The sequence below is a fragment of the Podarcis melisellensis genome (assembly GCF_964234715.1).
Source record: "Podarcis melisellensis genome assembly, chromosome: 15".
Taxonomy (NCBI): Eukaryota; Metazoa; Chordata; class Lepidosauria; order Squamata; family Lacertidae; genus Podarcis; species Podarcis melisellensis.
Window position 1 is genome coordinate 29597915 of NC_138532.1, and position 20420 is coordinate 29618334.

At 45.7% G+C, this 20420-nt stretch overlaps 1 protein-coding gene across 3 annotated transcripts in view; it reads right to left on the reverse strand.

The window, feature by feature from the left end:
• The window catches only part of LIMK1 (LIM domain kinase 1), a 41278-nt gene that overhangs the window by 11409 nt on the left and 9449 nt on the right, over positions 1–20420 (reverse strand). For 2 of the 3 annotated variants that reach the window (XM_081889477.1, XM_081889476.1), the window contains 3 exons: positions 9795–9933; positions 8162–8271; positions 6847–7041 (listed from right to left, as the gene is read on the reverse strand). In XM_081889477.1, the coding sequence (XP_081745603.1) occupies positions 6847–7041; positions 8162–8271; positions 9795–9933 (444 nt within the window). Of the gene's footprint in view, positions 1–6846; positions 7042–8161; positions 8272–9794; positions 9934–19712; positions 19802–20420 lie in introns of those variants that run through there. The other variant, XM_081889478.1, reaches the window with a different exon arrangement.

Here is a 20420-nt window from a genome sequence, read left to right on the forward strand (position 1 = left end):
ACCAGGCACTGTCTTTCAGCCTCACAAGGTTCTTGTGAGGATAAAATGGGGAGCAGGAGAACCATGGGTGCCACCTAGAGTTCCTTGGAGGAATTGGTGGGATATACACTAGAATAAAGCATGTTTTTTTTTTTTATAAATATTTTATTAGGTTTTTAATAAACAAATTTCCACTTTCAAATACATACTTCCGTAAATCCAATGGACTTCCCCCATCTCCCGAGCACTGCATTCCCTGTGTAACCAAAACCTCAGCAATTTGTTGACTTGTTTTATACATAACAATATATCTTCCATTTTATCGTGTTATCTGTTGTAAACATTTCGATACAATTGCATTAATTTTTAATTTCCACACAATAAAAATATTTCGTTACCTCACTTCTGTCTTATAGTGTCTTATTTATCAATTCAGAAATTTGCCGATACTGAAGGTATACCTTCCTAGAAAGGAGCATTTTTTAACATTCATACAACTTATAATGCTTTTTCAAATAGTCCTTAAAATTTTTCCAAACTTCCTCCGTTTCTTCTTCTCCCGAGTCTCGAATTCTGCCAGTCATTTCAGCCAACTCCATATAGTCCATCAGCTGCGTCTGCCATTCTTCCAATGTGGGTAGATTTTGTGTCTTCCAGTGCTTTGCCAACAGAATCCTCGCTGCTGTAGTAGCGTACATAAAGAAAGTTCTATCTTTCTTGACCATCCTCTGGTCTACCATGCCCAGAAGGAAGGCCTCCGGTTTCTTAGGTAAGGTGAATCTCAGCACCTTTTTTAGTTCATTATGTATCATTTCCCAGAAGGCCTTCACTTTCGGGCAGGTCCACCAGAGGTGTAAAAATGTCCCTTCCTCTTCCTTACATTTCCAACATTTATTATCGGACAGGTGATATATCTTTGCAAGCTTGACTGGGGTCATGTACCACCGGTATATCATTTTCATAATGTTTTCCTTCAAGGCAGTACATGCCGTGAATTTCATTCCGGTGTTCCATAACCTTTCCCAGTCTTCAAACATAATGTTATGCCCCAAGTCCTGTGCCCACTTTATCATAGAGGATTTGACAATCTCATCCTGTGTGTTCCATTTAAGCAGCAAGTTATACATTCTCGAAATTAGCTTGGATTTTGGCTCAAGCAACTCTGTTTCTAGTTTCGATTTTTCCTCCTGAAAACCCACTTTTTTGTCTGCTTTAAAAACTTCCTGGATTTGAGCATAATGCAACCAATCTCGCACCTTGTTTTTTAACTTTTCCATACTCTGTAACCTCCATTTATCTCCAATTTTTTCAATTATTTCCCAATATTTAGGCCAGTGGGCCTCCATATTGAGTCTTTTACGTGCTTTGGCCTCCATCGGTGAGAGCCACCTCGGAGTTTTACTCTCCAATAAGTCTTTGTATTTTGACCAGACCATGAAAATTGCCCTTCTGACAATATGGTTTTTGAACAATTTATGAACTTTAACCTTGTCATACCACAAATATGCATGCCACCCAAAAGCATTATCAAATCCCTCCAGGTCAAGGACGTCGGTGTTCTCCAATAGGATCCAATCCTTCAACCAGCAGAGGGCTGCAGCTTCATAATATAACCTCAAGTCCGGCAGGGCAAACCCCCCTCTTTCTTTCGCATCTGTTAGTATTTTAAACTTTATTCGGGGCTTTTTGCCCTGCCAGACAAATTTAGATAAATCCCTCTGCCATTTTCCAAAACATTCCACCTTATCCACGATCTGGAGGGACTGAAACAAAAATAGCATTTTCGGCAATACATTCATCTTTATAGCAGCTATTCTGCCCAACAAGGAAAGTTTTAATCTTGACCATGTTTCCAGATCTCTTTTTATCTCTGACCAACATTTCTCATAGTTGTCCTTAAATAAATTCAAATTTTTGGAGGTCAAGTGCACCCCTAGGTACTTTACTTTTTTAACCACATTTAGTTCTGTTTCTTTTCTGAACTCCTCTATTTCAGTAGTTGTCAAATTTTTTGCTAAAACTTTAGTTTTTTGTTTATTCAGCTTGAATCCCGCCACCCGACCAAAATCAGAAATTAATTCTAACGCTCTTTTAGTACTAGAGGCTGGCTCCTGTAATGTTAATACCAAGTCGTCTGCGAAAGCTTTCAGTTTATATTGTTTCTCTCCGACCACAATTCCCTGTGTCAACCGGTCATTTCTAATCATGTTCAGTAGCACCTCCAGGACTGAAATAAACAACAGAGGAGATAGAGGGCACCCCTGTCGTGTCCCTTTTTCAATTTTAAACTCCTCTGTCACCACGTTGTTTACTATCAATTTGGCCTTTTGTTCTGAATAAATTGCTTCTATTCCATTTTCAAACCCCCGCCCTACTCCCATCCTTTCCAAATTTTTCTTCATAAACAGCCAAGAAATGTTGTCAAAGGCCTTCTCCGCATCAATAAAAATCAACACCGCTCTTGTGTTTGAATTAATCTGTAAAAACTCCAAAATGTCAATGATGTTTCTTGTGTTGTCAAATAAATGCCTACCAGGGAGAAAGCCTGCTTGGTCCTTATGAATCACTTCATTTAAGACTTTCTTAAACCTACTTGCCAAAATGTCTGCAAAAATTTTATAATCCACATTTAGGAGTGAGATAGGACGGTAGTTTTTAAGTTGAGTTTTTTCAGATTCTAGTTTTGGGATCAACGTGATGAAGGCTTCTTTCCACGTTTCCGGTGCCTTCCTCCCCTCCATAATCTGGTTGCAAACTTCCAGCAATGGTTGTGTCAATGAGTCCTTCAGTACCTTATAATATTTGGAAGTAAGCCCATCAGGTCCCGGAGATTTGCCCAGTTGGAGGTTCTGAATGGCGCATTCAATTTCTTGGGTTGTGATATTACAGTTCAGGGTTGCTCTCATTTCCTGGGGTATTTTTTGTAATCCATTAGTTATAACAAATTGGTCCACCTCTGAGCTTTTTTGTGGCCTTTGAGAATAGAGTTCTTTGAAATATCTCTGGAAGGACCTTCTAATTTCATCGGGTTTCTGAACCATTCTCCCTTCAATCTCTAGATTTGTAACTGTGTTAAGTTTTTGTCTCTTTTTCAGCTGCCAGGCTAACAATTTTCCACATTTGTTTGCAGATTCAAAGGATCTTTGTTTCATTTGTTTAATTTTCCATTCCACCTCTTGATTTATCAGTTTCGAATATTGTGCCTGGAAAAACTTCACTTCTCTCAATACTTCCTTTGATTTAGGCCTGGATCTCAGTTTTCTCTCTCCTTCTCTTATTTTCTCCAAGATCTTCTCCTTCTTTTCATTCCAGAGTCTTTTTTTAATCGTGTTCTGTTGTAAGAAACCCTCTTATCACTGCTTTGCTTGCGTCCCAGATTATTCTTTTTTCCACATTTGTCTTTAAGTTTATTTCAAAATAGTCCTTTAAAACTTTTTGGGCCTTCTTAACAATCTCCTGATCTCTTAACAAGGCGTCATTCATTCTCCATCTGAACGATCCGGTTGTATTTAGTCTCAATTCCATTCCCAAGGCGTTGTGGTCGGAGCAGGTTTTTGGGCAGATTTCCACTTTTCTGGTCTTAGGTGCCAGCCCTCTAGTTATCCATATTTGGTCGATTCGCGTCCATGTCATATGGGCCTCAGAAAAGAAAGTTCCTTCTTTCCCTAGAGGGTTCTTGATCCTCCATATGTCGATCAAATCCAAATTGTCAGTCATTTCAAAAAAGGTTTTTGGAAGTCTGCCATCTTTCGTTATATTAGCACTTTGTGACTTATCCATATTCACTGAGGCGACACCGTTCATATCTCCCAACATGATAATGTTGTTATAGTCCAAATAGTCCAGCATAATCTCATGCAGCTTCTTAAAAAATTCCGATTTTCCATCATTTGGGGCGTAGATTCCTAGAATTAAAAACTTTTCTCCTTGTGTCTGGATTTCAATTGCCAAAATTCTGCCCTGTTCGTCTTTAAATACAAATTTTGGGGACAAGTTCTCCTTTGCATAGATCACCACTCCTCTTTTCTTAACTTTATCCGATGAAATAAATTCTTGGCCTAACCTTTTATTAATTAGCACTTTTCTATGGAGTCTTGTCACATGTGTTTCTTGCAGGCAAATAATGTCCAATTGTTCTTTTTTCAAAATATGAAATACTTTTCTGCGTTTTTCTGGAGAATTCCCGCCATTTATATTCCAGCTAAGAAGCTGTAGAGACATCCCGGTCTACTTCTTGGGTATCACAGTTGGGTATCTAATTTGTCTTCCTTTTCCGGAAGCTGTGGTGCCGGGCCGCCTCCAGATGGTATGGATCCTGGTGGTAATCCCGGTGGTGGAGGCCAAGAATCTACGGCTCTCTTTTGGAGGTCCTCCTCGTTGTCGTGTAGGAACTTCTGGTGGTCTTCTGGTGTTTTAATTCTTACCTTCTTTCCTTTATAGGTGAATGACAGACCTTGAGGAAATTCCCACCTATAAGGGATTGCGTTGTATCTTAACAATTTGGCCAAGTCTGTGTATGTGGCTCTAAGGTCCAGCAAATATTTAGGAATGTCTCTATAAATTTCTGCCCTTTTACCTTCGACTTCCAGGGATTTTTTAAAGTGTTGGCCTAATATCTTGTCTCTTTCCTCTCTTGTTCTCAAACAAACCAAACAGTCTCTGGACTTATCTTTTTTAACCGATCTTCCCAGTCTGAAGGCCGTCACAATCTTGAAATCTTTATCTTCTTCAACCCCCCAGAATTTAGAAAACAGCTCCGTCAAGAATTTCTCTAGGTTGCCCTGTTCCAACTCTGGGACAGCCCTCAGCCTAAGATTACATTCCTTACTTTTCAGTTCCACCATTGACAGGTAGGCTTGCTGTTCTCCTACCTGTCTTTTCAGAGGTCTTACTTCCCCTTTGATCTCTTCCACCTTCTTGCACGCTTGCTCAGCTTTTTGATTGGCTTCCGCAGCTAATTTGTAGTTCTCCGCCGTAGCTCCTTGCAGTTTCTCAATAGCCTGAGTGTGCTGCGAAACCTGATCTGTTAACTTGCTGATAGTAGATGTAGCTCTATCAATTTTAGATGACTGATCGTCCACCTTCTTATTCAAAAGTGCCAATTGTTCCAAAATTTGTTTCAGGACTGGATCAGTTCCTCCAGCTGCCATTTCTTCTGTAGCAGGCGTTTCAACTTCCTCCTCCTGCGCCGTCAACACAGTTGGCACCGAGGATCTACGATGATGAATCAAGGTTGTTTGGACAAGCTGTCCAGCTCTCTTGTCTTTTTTCTTTTCTTTAGCTTCCTCAGCTAAAGCTTCCTTAGCTTTAGCTGCTCTTGTTTTCGCTGGGCCACTCATTCCCCAGCTGCTGTTCAAGGTCAAATAGTCTTTCAATCCATGAGAAAGGCAAGTCCAGAGTATAAACAATTAAACCACAAAAAATCCCAATAAGATACAGTTCCCAGGCCACTATGCCTCCGCAAATCCACTAGGGGGGGTTTTCAAAGGAAAGAAAGTTTCTTTTCCACCATCAAAGCTCCTACTTCAACTGAAATCCCCAAGTTCAGAAAGGAGGATTTCAGAAAGTTCTGTTTCAAATTAGTGCCACAAAGTAACGGAGAGGTTTCGATGACAGTATTAAAGCGATAGTGTATCCATCAATGCAACAGTTTATGTTAAGAGAAAAGTTTCAGCAGCCTGACAGTACTCATTTGCAACACTGGCAGTCCAATAACTCGGTTATCCCCTTCAATTCCACATCTCTTCACAATAGGAGGAAGATTCTCTAGCACACTGAACCAAAACATTTATTTCTTCACTCTTTTTCAATTTCTAGAAACACACAGTCTATTAATGCCCCTTCTTACTTCTTTCGAGATCTCTTTTTAACGCTTCAGCCCGCATCGGGTTCTTTGCTTTGCTCCGATTAGCAGGACCGGAAGGCGGACTTCCTGTTACTCGCCTCCCGTTTTCAGCCGAAATAGACAAATTTAAGCTAATCCTTAATCAGTTCTTTGGTACCCCTTACTCACGGGTAGATTGCAGCCAATCTCGATGTTTTTCAAGAAGAAAGGTCGGCGCTCATCAGCAACAGCAGCGCGGCTTCACTTCCGCGAAAAGAGCGATGAACTCACAGCGCCGCTCCCCCGTTCACGATCCGGAGCCTCTTACGAGGTCCCTTCCTCGCTTCTGGGGGGGCTTCTGGCACCCGCCGAGTCCCACGGCCACAGGCTCGCTCTGCCTGCGGTTTATCTGGATGGGTCTCCGCTTCGCCGTAGCGGAGGACCCTTTTTCGCGGAGCCCCTCTTCACTGAGTAAAGAGGACCGCCATTGCCATTTTGCGCCGCCTCCGGAAGTCCCTAGAATAAAGCATGTTAACCAAAAACACCTGATAATATTTGATGGCATTTGAAAGATGGCAAATCATGGTATCCAAAATTTTGTAACAGCCGTATCACATTATTCAGAATTCCATAGTGTCTGGAGAGGGTGCATTAGACAAGACAGCATGGAATAGTAATTTGGTATTTGACATGCAATGGTAATTTAGGATTTGACATGCCATTTGGTGTTTGAGAGCCGACAGTATATGAGATTTCGCATCTGAAGCCTACTAGAATCGCAACAAATCAGCAGGCACTGTGAAGTCTAAGAACATGCAAATATCAAAATGCTGCCTGTAAAATTTCACAGGAAAACATGATAAATTTAAAACTGTGTTTGAAATGGGAAGCTTTGGTGGATTTCAAGTTGTGTTGGCTATTATTCACTGGAACGATCAGAATAAGAAGGCTGTGGAGGCTGAGTGTGGGCAGTTCCTTGAGGTGAACCACATCACCTGAACAAGGGCAAGACAAGAGCCTGACGCCTGGCGGGCTGTACTTACTCTCTGACACGGACAGTGTGTGGGTGCTCTGAGCCTCCATGTGGAGCCTCGATGGAGACGGAGAAGCCCCTCTTGCCATCAGAACAGGCGGGGATGGAGACGAGGGTGACCGTGTGTGGGATCCGGGTGCCGGGGGATTCTGGGAGCAGCTGGTCCATTACGGGTGTCACCACCATCTGGTAATAACAGTGTCCGCTGTGGCAGGGAGGAGGAGAAGGGTGAGGCATTAGGGAAGTCATTCTCAAATGGTGAGCGAGCCCTGGAAGTCCCATGAGAAATGGAGTGAACTGCGTAACTCGAGGCTCCTGAGATGTTCCAACAGGTCTCCTCCGAATGAGGGTTCTAGATCAGGGTGAGGGAAACCAGGCCTCTTTGCCTGGCACTCTTCAATTCTCCTGCCCACCAGGCCAAATCTCTCCTTGGTGCTCCCCTGCACCCTCCTTTAGTGTTTCTTCCTGGCTGGAAATGTGCCTTTGAACTCTTATCATCATCATCATCATCTGTTTATTTGTATGCCACTTGTCCACAAAATTGTGCCCAAAGTGGCTCACAACATCTCATGTGATCACTTAAGTACAATGGTTTTTTTTTTAAAAAAATGCATATTAGAAACTATTAGAAATAATAATATCAATCAATTAATAATAATAATAATAACCCATACACATTTTATTTGAAGATGTAATTTAATTCCACACTGTCCCCGGCTGCCCTCAGTGTTCAAGAAGCTGTCTATGTGACAGGGTTGCTGTGTTCTGGTAAAATATCCCAGTACCAAGAGTTTGGAAATAGCACAAAACTGCAGAGAAAACAAGCTGCACTGATGTTACAAGAAACAAATACTTGGATCAGTAAATTAAAGTGGAGGAACCGGTGTTGTTTTGCATCACAGTTTACAAGTTACATAATGACCCTTGTTTCCCAGAACAAGGGTCTGGGAGGACTAGACAAATTCATAGAGGAGGGGGCTACCAATGGTTACTAGCCACCTCCATAGCTGGAGGCAGCAAAGCCACAGGAGGGAAATCACAGGAGGGGAGAGGGCTCTTATGTTCGAATCCTGCTTTCAGGCTTTGCTTTGAGGCATTTGGTTGGGCCACTACAAGAGCAGGAGACTAGACTGGATTGGCCATTGGCTTGATCCAACAGCCTCTTCTGATGCTCTTATGATAAGGGACAAAGCTCCACAGCGGAGCCTGAAATCTCCAGTTGCAGCCTGCAATAATGAAAGCTGTCCCTTTGGTTCTCTCTGACTGTTTCCTGCCCAAGCACTGCCCCCCCCCCGAAAGTGAGCCCAGCTGTTCTCCCCTCTCACCAGTACAGCTTCGACCGTTCCACCAGCGCATACGTGTCTCCATCGCCGATGAACGCCCGGCAGTTCAGGCAGCTGAAACATTCGGGGTGATATTTTTGCTCTCCAGCAACCTAGGAGGGAAACAGACACGTGTACAGTGATACCTCGGGTTAAGTACTTAATTTGTTCTGGAGGTCCGTTCTTAACCTGAAACTGTTCTTAACCTGAAGCACCACTTTAGCTAATGGGGCCTCCTGCTGCCGCCACACCGCCTGAGCCTGATTTCTGTTCTCATCCTGAAGCAAAGTTCTTAATCTGAGGCACTATTTCTAGGTTAGTGGAGTCTGTAGCCTGAAGCGTATGTAACCCAAGGTACCACTGTATTTACATATTTACATCTCTTCCGGTTCTCTAGTTCTATGGAGAGGGGTTTATAAATTCTGAAACAAACCAACAGGAACCAATAGGGAGCCCCACTTGGCAGTTGCAAGCTAAATTCAAGCCACACCTGCAAATGGATAACTTTGGAGGGGCTCACTGCACTGACAGCAAGCCCTGCTTGGTCCGTTTGCTTTTGAGCCTGGATTCAAACTGCACCTGCAAAGGCACATATCAAGAAAGGCTCACTGTCAGTGACATATTGGAATCCAGGAGCCCTGCAAGTCTGATCCTATAGGGGGCATGTAACCCCCTCCCAGAACACGACATAAGACCTAATTCCCAGAACTATGACACCAGGTGACTGTGGTTTCAGTTAAGAGGTGACTTGGAGGAAATAGGAACCACTCAGTTCCTTTTCGGCCTCTGTCTTCTTCTGCTAGGGGAACTATGTTCAGCCTGGGAAATGCAGAACAAAGAAGTCTAAAGAGGGGGCTTGCAGTGGGTTATTTCAGAGCCTCTTTTGAGCATTTTTGGAGAGAAGGTGAGGGGCTGGGAGATTGGCAAAAGGAGTGGGATGGGATTGCCCTTGCTTTTCAAAAACAGAAAAGGAAAACAGCTCTGGGAAATTCAGGCAGGCCAACAAAATGGCTATACTGGGCAAAATTCTAGGGCAGGTTGTTAAGGAGTCTGTCTGGGAACATCTAGAAAATAATGTGTTGATATTAGAGGCTAGTATGGATTTCTCCTGAGGGATGTGGGTGGCGTTGTGGGTTAAACCACTGAGCCTAGGGCTTGCCGATCAGAAGGTCAGCGGTGCAAATCCCCATGACGGGGTGAGCTCCTGTTGTTCAGTCCCAGCTCCTGCCAACCTAGCAGTTCAAAAGCACATCAAAGTGCAAGTAGATAAATAGGCACTGCTCCGGCGGGAAGGTAAACGGAGTTTCCATGCGCTGCTCTGGTTTGCCAGAAGCGGCTTAGTCATGTGGCCACATGACCCGGAAGCTGTACGCCGGCTCCCTCGGCCAATAAAGTGAGTTGAGTGCCACAACCCAAGAGTCGGTCATGACTGGACCTAATGGTCAAGGGTCCCTTTACCTTTACCTTTATGGATTTCTCAAGAGGAAGCCATGGCAGACGAACCTTGCCTCCTTTTTTGATGCAGCGACTGGTTTGGTAGATCATGGAGATGCCAAAGACATAGAATGTCTTCATTTCAGCAAAGTATTTGGGCTAGAGGAGATCCCTCTGCTCTCTCCTGGACCCCCCTTCTTACCATAACGAGCCCTTTGGTGATCTGCTCTGAGCAGCCGTGGCAGAGCTCCCCAAAGTGCGCCCAATAGTCCTTCTTGCAGTAGAGGCGTCCATCCTTCTCGTAGTACTGGTGGGAAAGGGACGCCCCACATTCGCAGCACCTGCAAGGACAGCAAGAGAGAGAGAGAGAGACGTCAGGCCCCAGGACCCATATTTATTAACTCATTCCATGACGGCTTCCAAAAAGTGAAAATAACAATAGACTAAAAACAGATTGAGGCTTGCATCAACTTTCTAAACATCTGGATGGGCTTGCCCAAACAATAATGTTTTTAGCAGGTGCTGAAGAGGGTACACTGAAGACGCCTGCCTGATTTCAAGAGGCAGGGGGTTCCAAAGTTTAAGTGCTGCCACACTAAGATATAGATTTCTTACAAATGCAGAACGGGTATTATATAACCGCCAACACTTCTTCGATGAAAATAGGGATGTCCTATTTAGCAACAGTGTGAAGGGACGTGGGTGGCACTGTGGGTTAAACCTCAGAGCCTAGGACTTGCCAATCAGAAGGTCGGTGGTTCGAATCCCCACAACGGGGTGAGCTCCCATTGTTCGGTCCCTGCTCCTGCCAACTTAGCAGTTTAAAAGCACATCAAAGTGCAAGTAGATAAATAGGTACCGCTGCAGCGGGAAGGTAAATGGCCAGAAGCGGCTTAGTCATGCTAGCCACATGACCCGGAGCTGTCTGCGGACAAATGCCGGCTCCCTCGGCCTATAGAGCGAGATGAGCGCACAACCCCAGAGTCGGTCATGACTGGACCTAATGGTTAAGGGTTCCTTTACCTTTTTTTTTATTTAACAACAACAACAAATAATAATAATAATAACTTTATTATCTATGTCCCAGCCACTCTAGGCAGCTTAGCTTCCAACATATATAAAAACATAATAAAATATTAAACGTTAAGAAACTTCCCCATACAGGGCTGCCTTCAGGTGTTTTCTAAAGGTTGCATACAGTCGTACCTTGGAAGTCTGTTCGACTTCTAAAATGTTCAAAAACCAAATTGCAGCTTCTGGCTGCAGGAAGCTCCTGTAGCTAATCAGAAGCCTCAGAAGCTCCGTCAGATGTTTAGGTTCTAAAAATAGTTCACAAACTGGAAAAGTCATTTCTGAGTTTGCAATGTTCAGGAGCCAAAACGTTCGGGAACTAAGCTGTTCAGAAACCAAGGTATGACTGTAGTTACTTATCTTCTTGGTTCAGCGGTTACATGTTCCCTACGTTCCCTACGCTCCAACATTTTCCCGATGAAAATAGGGATGTCCTAAGGAAAAGCAGGACATTCCAGGATCACATCAGAAACCGGTACAGCTTCTGTACATCCGGGACTGTCCCTGGAAAATAAGGACACTGGGAGAGTCTGGTATTATGTGGCACTTGTAACAATGCCAGTTCTTCAAATCAAAGCAGGCAAATGGATATAGATGTGGTAAGGCGATCTCACAGGTAAACTGGTCCCAGGTTGTTAAGAGCTTTATATACTAATAGTAACGCTTTGAACTTGGCCCAAGAGCAAATTGGCAAGCAGTGCAGTTCTTGGAGCACAGGTGTTATATGGTGCCAAGGCCTTATTCCTGTCAGCAATCATGCTGCAGCATTCTGCACCAACTGCAGCTTCAGCCTCAAGCATCTTAACAGACGGCCATTGCCCTCAACCAAGCAATGTGTGCACAGCAGCCCTTCCAAAAGTTTGGAGAAAGATTGAAATGGTCCCTTTGAGTCAGATCCACTTAATATTGAGTTACTGTAATGCCCTTCCAGCATGGCATAGTCGTTAGGTTGTTGGACTAGGACCTGGGAGGCCAGGGTTCAAATCCAGACAGCCATGAATGACCTTGAGCCAGCCATACTCTCTCTAACCAACCTCTCAGGGCTGTTTTAAGGATACAATTGGAGGTGGGAGGAGAACCATGTATTATGACCTGGAGTTCCTTGTTGGAAAGGTAGGATATCAGGGCAAGAGATAAAATAAATCCCCTCCCTCCCTAAGCTTGACTCGTGGATTTCAGGCTGGGCATTTGACTGATTGAGGAAATGATTGACTCAGCGGGTCAAATAACGGTCAATACATTTTTCAAAGCATTAAATTGACTAGGACAAAGGGGAATCCTCTCATTGTCAGCTGGCATGATCCCTGGGCTCATTACAATATCCAGAGGATTGGGCCCATCATAGTTCAGCACTATGACCAGCCAGATGCCTGAATGAGGGATCCAAAAGCAGGACCTGGGTGCAATAGCAATGCTATGCCAACTTGCAATTTCCAGCAATGGGCATTCCGAGACAACGGAGGTCAAACACAGCCGTCACAGAATGTATTACCCTTCTTGGCAGATATCTAAAACACTTTTTCTATATCACTTAATTGTTGGGGAGGTTGCAATAAACTTGGTACCTATTATCATTTATAGTGGTGCTGTAAATGGGCGCAAGTTTTTTGTGGGTTTTTTTTTTAAAAAATTGGCAGATAGTTATTCCTAAAGAAACCATGGTTTATTGCCCAAAATTAAATAATTGGACTCATATATGATCTTGACAGCTCAAACAGTAACTGCAACTCAATGGAAAATGGCCCCAAATCTTACACTGGACATTTGGTACCTTTTGCACTGGAATAATGGAGAAAATAACACATAATTTGAGATTTTCACATGGATTAGAACCTCCAGACACTTTTTATATGATTAGGCATTGCGTTATGACGTCTACAGCAGAAACATCATTTTCATGACAATCCTTGTCCCCAGCCTGGCAAATCGGAAGCTAGACTTAATAATCAGAAAACGCTAATATTTTTTTACTTGGACTTTGTTATTTTAGCCCATGTGGAAATGTACTTATTCTACAAGCTTATTTTATAGTTTTGCTTGTCATCTTTGAATTCTCATCTGTTGTTATCACCGTTCTCTCTGTTTTATATGCATTATAACACAAACAAAAAGTCTTCACCAAAAAACATGGCCAGCATGGAATTATCCTTCATGAATTTGTCTAATTCTCTTATTCAGCCATCACTACCTCCTGACTTCCTGAGGTTTGTGGGAGGGCTAACGGTTAAAGGCAAAGCAGGAGCAATAGAAAGAAAAGAAAAGAAAAGAAAAGAAAAGAGAAAAGAGAAAAGAGAAAAGAGAAAAGAGAAAAGAGAAAAGAAAAGAAAAGAAAAGAAAAGAAAAGAAGGCAGTTTTTATGGGAAGCTATGGTAAGGAGGCAGAGGTGGCTCAGCTCTTCAAAAACTCTGAACACTGATGAATATTTGGTGACATCTGACAATCCGGATGTGACTGCCAACCACATTCAAAATATATCCACCGTGAAATTGTCTCTTTGGCACAGAGGTTGGTGAATCCCTGGCAACCCTGAAAGGCTGGTGGGCCTGTGGAAGAGAGACAGGCTAGGTGCAGTTTGTTTGCGGCAACAAAGAGGCGTCAAAGGCTGGCAAAACAAGGCCAGGGATCTGAACGTGTCACCCGTTGTTTCCGTCTCTGAAACTGAACGTTTAGGGAAGCAACTCTACTTTCCACCCTTATGAACCTCCGTCAAGGTCATTTCCTGGCTTGCAAAAGAGCTGTGACACTTTTCTGGGTGAGTTCCCCAACAATGAGGAGGCAAAACTCACCCGTAATCACATGTCCAAATACTGTAAGAACTTTCCTTACACCAGAAGGTCAGACGTGATGGTGGCCGGAACCCATTGAGACAGGACAGGGTAGAAGGAAGGGAACCCAACAGCAAGGGGTGCCAGAGCTGATTGCAGGCAGAGCAAACTGTCTGCCTTCAAGGACCAGCTATTACTGGGAACAGCTGGGTTTTTCTGATGGTGAGAGGGATGAGCTTCTCTGTGGCAATGATTCTCCCTTGCATGCGGAAGGTCCCAGGTTCAATCCCTGGCATCTACAAGGCAGGACTGGGAACATTCCCAGTGTCAAGGACTGGTTGGAGGCAGAGGAGTGGTGGGAGGCACCGGCTAGGGAACCCCGCAAGGGAACTCCCAGGGAAGAAGGCTCAGAGCCAGGGGATTGGTGGTGGGGTGACCATGAATGGTTGGAAGGAGAAGAGGAAACAGACTGGGAGGAGAAGGTGTCAGAAGCTGAAGAGGCAACAGGGTTTAGTGAGCAAGAAGAGACTGTGGCAGACGGGTTCAGAGGTAGAAGCGGAGGCTGAACAGGAGGAGGGCCAAGAGGAAGATGAGGCAGGCTGGTCAGGAAGCCAGGGAGTCTCCCCCTCCTGCTACAACCAGCTCCCCTCCCCGTGGGTCTCCTAAAACATATGGAGAAATGAAAACAGCAGAGCAGAGATTTGTTTGTGCATAGACACAGTCTCAGTCTCTGATTACTTGGGGGGGGGGAACCCTGGAGAGGAGTGGACTTAGGCAGCTGTGGGGAAGGACCTTCAGTCCTCGCAACTGCCTCATTGGGGCAAGAACTACTGGGAGGAGTTGGTGGAATTACAAGGCCTGTGATATTTTGCTTGCTGTGAATAGAGAGTTAACTTCACTGACACTGGGTGTTTTACTGCTGACCTATGCTTGACTGTGGCTCAGTCTGGAACCATGGAGAGCTGCTGTCCCATCAGTGCAGACAACACTGAGATGGATGGGCCAATGTTCTGACTACATGACTCTTGGGATCCCTTCAGACTACTATTCTATGATTTGTATGTTCCTTTGGGGTGCTCAGTTCTAGACTTCTGGGAGACTGAGGTGTGTGTGTGTGTGTGTGTGTGTGCGCGCGCACGAGCTTTCTCCACCCCACCATCTCACCCAGCGTCCTTTTTCAGACTGTGGTCAGCTAGAAATCTCAAAGATCCCCCAAGCAGGCAGAAGGATGGAAGATCCAGGGTGGGCAAAAGCAAATGCTTCTTCACATGCAGCATGAAACCATAGAGTTGTAAGGGATCCCCAAGGGCTTTCTAGCCCAACCCCCTGCAATGCAGGAATTCACTGGTGGAACTCCCTGCCACAAGAGGTGGGGGCAGTCCTTGAAGAGACTCCAAATGGGGATCCTACAGATAAATGGGAGTGAAGGGGATTGGGGTGTCTGTGTGTCCGGTTGGTGGCTAAACAGAACTTCCAGAGTCAGGGGCAGTCTAGATGCCAGGGATGAGGATAAAAAACGGGGGGTTCCAATCCCCCCTTATGTATATTTTGCATGGGAGGAACCAGGCAGTGCTGAGCTAACGGCTGGTGGGGATTTCTCCCGAGGAAAGGAGGAAGTGATGGGCCAGATTCACTTCCTGTTTGGGTCTGACAGGTTGCAAAGCCACTGCATGTATTCTCACGCCATTGTGGCATGGAATCAGCAGCAAGCTACAGAAACGCCCCCTTACTGGCACCTCCACAAGGGCAGCCTTAGACCCAGCCCTGGGAGGAGGCCCAGATCCCACTTCAGGACAGATGAAGGGTGTGCCAACTTCCCAAACCTTCCCAGTCTAACCATTCCGGGTCCCACCTTATTCTAACATGGAGCTTTAGGAACAGAGCTCTCAGCACACGTTCATTTTTCTACCAGGATCCCCTTTTAATCAGCAGCTAATGGCATTATTATTAATTATATTCCAATCCTGACCTTTTTCTCGAGTCCTGCTTGCAGGTTTCCCCAAAGAGGCATCTGGGAGAATGGGATGCTGGACTAGATGGGCCACTAGCGTAACCTAGCAGGCTCTTGTATTCTCAAACAGCCTCTGCTTCTGGCAAAGTCCTCCTGTTATCCCAAGGGCATTTCCCACTGCGTCTCCTTTTAGCTGCTCTCTGATTCATTCTCAGTTTGGAGATGCCAATCTGAAAAGGGAGAAGCTGGGCTCAGGTGTCTCCTGAAAAGTGGCCACCTGCAAAGGCTGGTTTTGCCTCTGTCTGCAACGCTCCTTTTGTCCTTGAGCACTCTGTTTACATTTGGGTGTCAAATGTCCCTCCCAGCTTGTCCTCCCCCCTGCTTCTGGTGGATCAGGGCAGCCAAGCAGGCATCCCTGGGGACCCACTATCACCCTTCAACTGAGCAGAAAGGCTGCTATCGGCAACCTTGCTCCTAAGGTTTACTCATAAATCCTGCAAATCTGAAGGATGGTCTAAGAGTGTGAAAAGAGCCCTGCCGGATCACAGAATCAGGAGGGGCCCAAAGCTGAACCCCCTGCGATGCATCAGGTCATGGACCTTTCCAGTCCAGCATCTCATTCCCACAGGGGCCAGCCGGATGCTTATGGGAAACCCCAAAGCATGACAGAAACTCTCCCCATTTATGATAGTGTTATCCTCCATGAATTTGTCTACTAGTTCTCTTTTAATGCCAACTGAGCTGAGGCCCTGGTTCCCATCCAACCCTGATGGAGCAACTTGCTCATGAGGAGCTCTCCGTGGTTCTGAAACAACTGACCCGACTTGCCCTTTGGGACTTCTCCAGGGAATCAGAACTGGATTGATCTAGCCCCAAAGGTCCTCTTCTCTGACCAGCAGCTAGTCTCCAAAGTCAAGCTGAGATCCTCTAGAATGGCTGTGATTTGAACCCAGGACCCCAGGTTCTGCATAGTGAGTTGTGACCTTTTTGTGTGTGAATCATTTTATTAGCCTGGTGACACATGTTTTCTTTTCTTAAGCCTCAGCACCTTCCACATGAAATATGACATATGTTGTGTCCAACACTAGTCCCACACAAAATAGACTCAAAACAGACGCACTGAAATAAAAGAGTATATTTAACTTAGGCCCATTGCTTTTGATGGGACCAATTCAAGTAGAACTCAGTTGGATCACAACCATCTGGCCAGATTTACAGAACCGCACCACCCTACATCTCTTTACTTGGAAGTAAGGCCCACTGAGTTGAGCAGTGATGACTCTCATGCAGGAGACCAGCATTGGGCAATCATATAGCTATGCCAACCCTTTGGCCAACCTAGGTCCTTCCAGCTGTTTTGGACTACAACTCCCATCAGCAGCGGAACCAGGGGATGAACATACTGTCCTTTGAAACAGCTGGAAGGCCCAGGTTGGCAAGAGGTGGAGTTAGCTGAACAGTCTACAAAGGTGGAGTACATGCTTCTCCCCCTCCTCAGTCAACTCCCACAACAACCCTGTGAGGTAGGTTAGGCTGAGAGAGAGCATGACTGTCCCACAAGGTCACCCAGTGAGCTTCCTGGCCAAGTGGGGATTAGAACACTGGTCTCCAAGATCATAGTCCAGCGCTCAAACCACTACACCCCACTGCCTCTGACAATTTAAAAAAAACCAAAACTACAGGTGTCACTGGCAATAAAAAGGTGCACCTCCCAAACTTAGGGTGCAAACATACATCTGTGCTTTGCAAGCATGCCGAGATTTAGAAATGAAACTTTCCAGAATATGGAGGAGGAAGAAGAAAAGGCTTCTGGACTGGCCACTCTCTGGGAAAACACCTGCCTTGATTTACTAATCTGCCACCTTCTTACAGTGCAGTTAATTTCCATGTCCAGATCATTTGGGGAGGGAGAGGGAGGTCTTTGCTTGCATCAGCGCCACCTAGGCCAGCCACTGATTCCCATTGTCTGAGGCCTGCCTCCTTGTGGCTGCCTCGCCGGCTGGCCAACCAAATACGAACCCTGGGAGCGGTGAGCCTGCAGCAGGAGTTTCTGCGGAAAGGTATTCAGTGTGACTCAGCCTGCCGCTGGTGCAATGGATTTACGTGACAGGAGGCATCCGGGCAAGCTGTCGTGCGAAGCTCTCTCTCTCCCTCCCTCCCTCTTCTGGTAGAAGAAGCCTGCAATTGCCCCCTCCCCAAGGGCAGAAACTACCCTGAGGGGACCAGCCTTTTGCTATAAGCCTCCGTGTTCACTGATGAAGTTACTTACACACCTCTCCTAGCACGAAGCACCTGCAGAAGGATGGCGCCACCCAGCAGGTGTTCTGCACAATAGCCTTGCACGCTGCGGGTGCCACCCCGGCTGACCTCACGGAGGCAGCGACCCCAGATGGCTTTAAAAGAGGATTAGACAAATCAATGGAGGAGGAGGAGGAGGAGGGGGCTCTCCATGGCTACTAGCCAGGGTGGCTGTGCTCTGGTGAGAGGCGGCAATGCTTCCGAATAGCAGTTGCTGGAAACCCCAGGAGGGGAGAGGGCTCTTATCTTCTTATGCACCCCCTTTCATGGTGTGAACGTGCCAGGAATCAGCTGGCATTTGGGGGCTCCATCACAAGCCAGCAGCGACCCCCCTGCACCCCTTGATCCCTCCCAGTGGCCCCAGGCAGAGAGGGTCTTCCCAGACTCTCCATCCCACCCCCATGAAAGAAACGCTCCTGCCAGAGGGGGAGTTGGTCCATGTGTCTCTGGCTTGTGTGATGAGCCTCCATGGCATCATTGCTGCTCAGCCCCCTCCTCTCCTCCCCACCTCATTTCCAGAGTGAGGAGGGGAATGCCAAAGCAGCAATGACTGACGTCACCTGCAGGGGGGCCACCCCATTACATCACCCTTGCGGAACTTCCCAGCTCAAACTCTAAGCAGGGAGAGAGGGGAGCCAATAGCAGAGCCAGCTGGGTTTAACCCATGCCTGGCTACCAAACAATGGCTATTCTGGGTTTCCTGGGATTTAGCAGGAGCATACAAACCTAAGAGTAAGGAGCAGAAGAACATAAGAATTGAGAGCATAGTGCTATTTGGAAAGGTTAGTGTTAATATTCCTGTATGCTGTTTTATTTTTATTATTTTGTACAGCATCTGCTTTTTATTCGCTGCATTGCAGGGGGCTGGGCTAGATGACCCTTCAGGCCCCTTCCAACTCTACAGTCCTAGCATTCTGAGATTTAGGGCTCATCCACACTTTTGCTTGCTCCGTATTTTGATCGCCTTGTGTCCCAATTAATCCCCCCGAGTCCAGAAGCTTCCCTCAATGTTCTGCAGCTGTGCCTTGTGGAAATCCAATCTTACCCGCTGAATCAGAAGCTCAGTAAGCAAAATCTCCCCAGTTTTTTCCACGCAGCTGATGAGATCTGATTCAGCAGGTAAGATCTGATTTTCACAAGGCACAGCAGTGGAACGGCGATAAAAGCTCTCAGACGCAGTGGAATTAATCAATACACAATCCAATCAAAATATGGGTCAAGTTAAAGTGTGAATGAGCACTTATTTGGTTTTTGCCTTTGCCTTTTGCCTGGTACAGTATATTGCTTGATCTTTTTCTTTTGCGCTGCATTTGACCTACACTTTGTATTTTGTTGTGAGATTATACTTGATAATGTATATCGATTAGAGTTTCTGGCTTTTTTTGCATTGGATCTCCATTTTTGAACATCAGAAGAGCCTGCTGGATCAGGCCAATGGCACATCTAGTCCAGTATCCTGCTCTCACAGTGGCCAGACTGTCACTCAGCAAGCAGACTCCAAGCACAAGAAACCTCCCCCTCTGCACTCATAGGCATTGCTGCCTCTGTGGAGGCAGAGCACAGCCATTGTGGCTTTTAGCAAATGACAGCCCTCTCCTTAATGATCTTGCCAAATCCCCTTTCAAAGCCATCCAAATTGGTGCCCATCTCTGCTTCTTGTGGGAGTGAGTTCCACGGTTCAACGTTGCGCTGCATAAAGAAGTTCCTTTTATCTGTCCTGAATCTTCCAACATTCAGCTTCATCGAATGTCTAGCGTTAGAGGAAGAAGGAAAACTTTCCTCCATCCACTTTCTCCATGCCAGGCATAATTTTGCCTATCGCGTTGCCTCTTACTCACCAAAAAAAGTCCCAAATGTTGCAACCTATTTTTTCCCTACAGTACCAGACCTCTGGTTTGTATAACACTCTGAGACTCTACCCTGCTGTATCGGAGTTCTGTTTTCCATGCGCTGATCTGAAATTCTTTTGAATATAAGTCGTTCGAGATATTATTTTTTAAAAAATATTAATGGAAGCAAAAGCCACCACACCTACCTGAAGAAAGTGGTGTTCAGGGATAGACTTCCTCTGAACATGGCAGGTCCATTCCTAAGGGCAGCCCTGTTGGATCTGAGCAAAAGCGCTGCCCAACCAGACGCAGCTTGGAAGTCTACAAGAAGCAACTGGTCTGTGGTAGCCTGATATCTGGCACCCAGCATCCGCTGGATATCGCTTTCACTTCCATGCAAAGCCCACTCACACTTCCTTGCTGGTGGATGGCCTCCTTCCCCGCTCCTCCCCCTCCGCACCACACTAATTTGCACATAGGTTGCAGCATTTGGGAGTTTTTAAGTTCAGAGAAAATGCAAGTAAAAGAGGCAACCTGATTGAAGTTTATAAAATTATGCCCGGCATGGAGAAAGTGGATAGAGAAGAGGTTCCCTTCCCCTCTCACAACTGTAGAATTCGTGGACATCCAAGGAAGCTGAATTTTGGGAATATTCAGAACAGACCAAAGACTATCGTGCTCAGCTGTGGAACCCCCTGGGGGCAGCAAAGGCCACCAACTTGGATGGCTTTCAAAGACGACTGGACAAATTCGAGGAGGAGGAGAAGAGGGCTATCAGTGGCTCAGTACAACATCGCAATGTAAAATAAGATAAAATAATTTCTCAAAAGGCTGTGTGGAGACCCAGTGTGGCATAGTGACTAGAGTGTCAGGCTAGGAACTAGAAGACCAGGGTTGAAATCCCCCCATCAGCC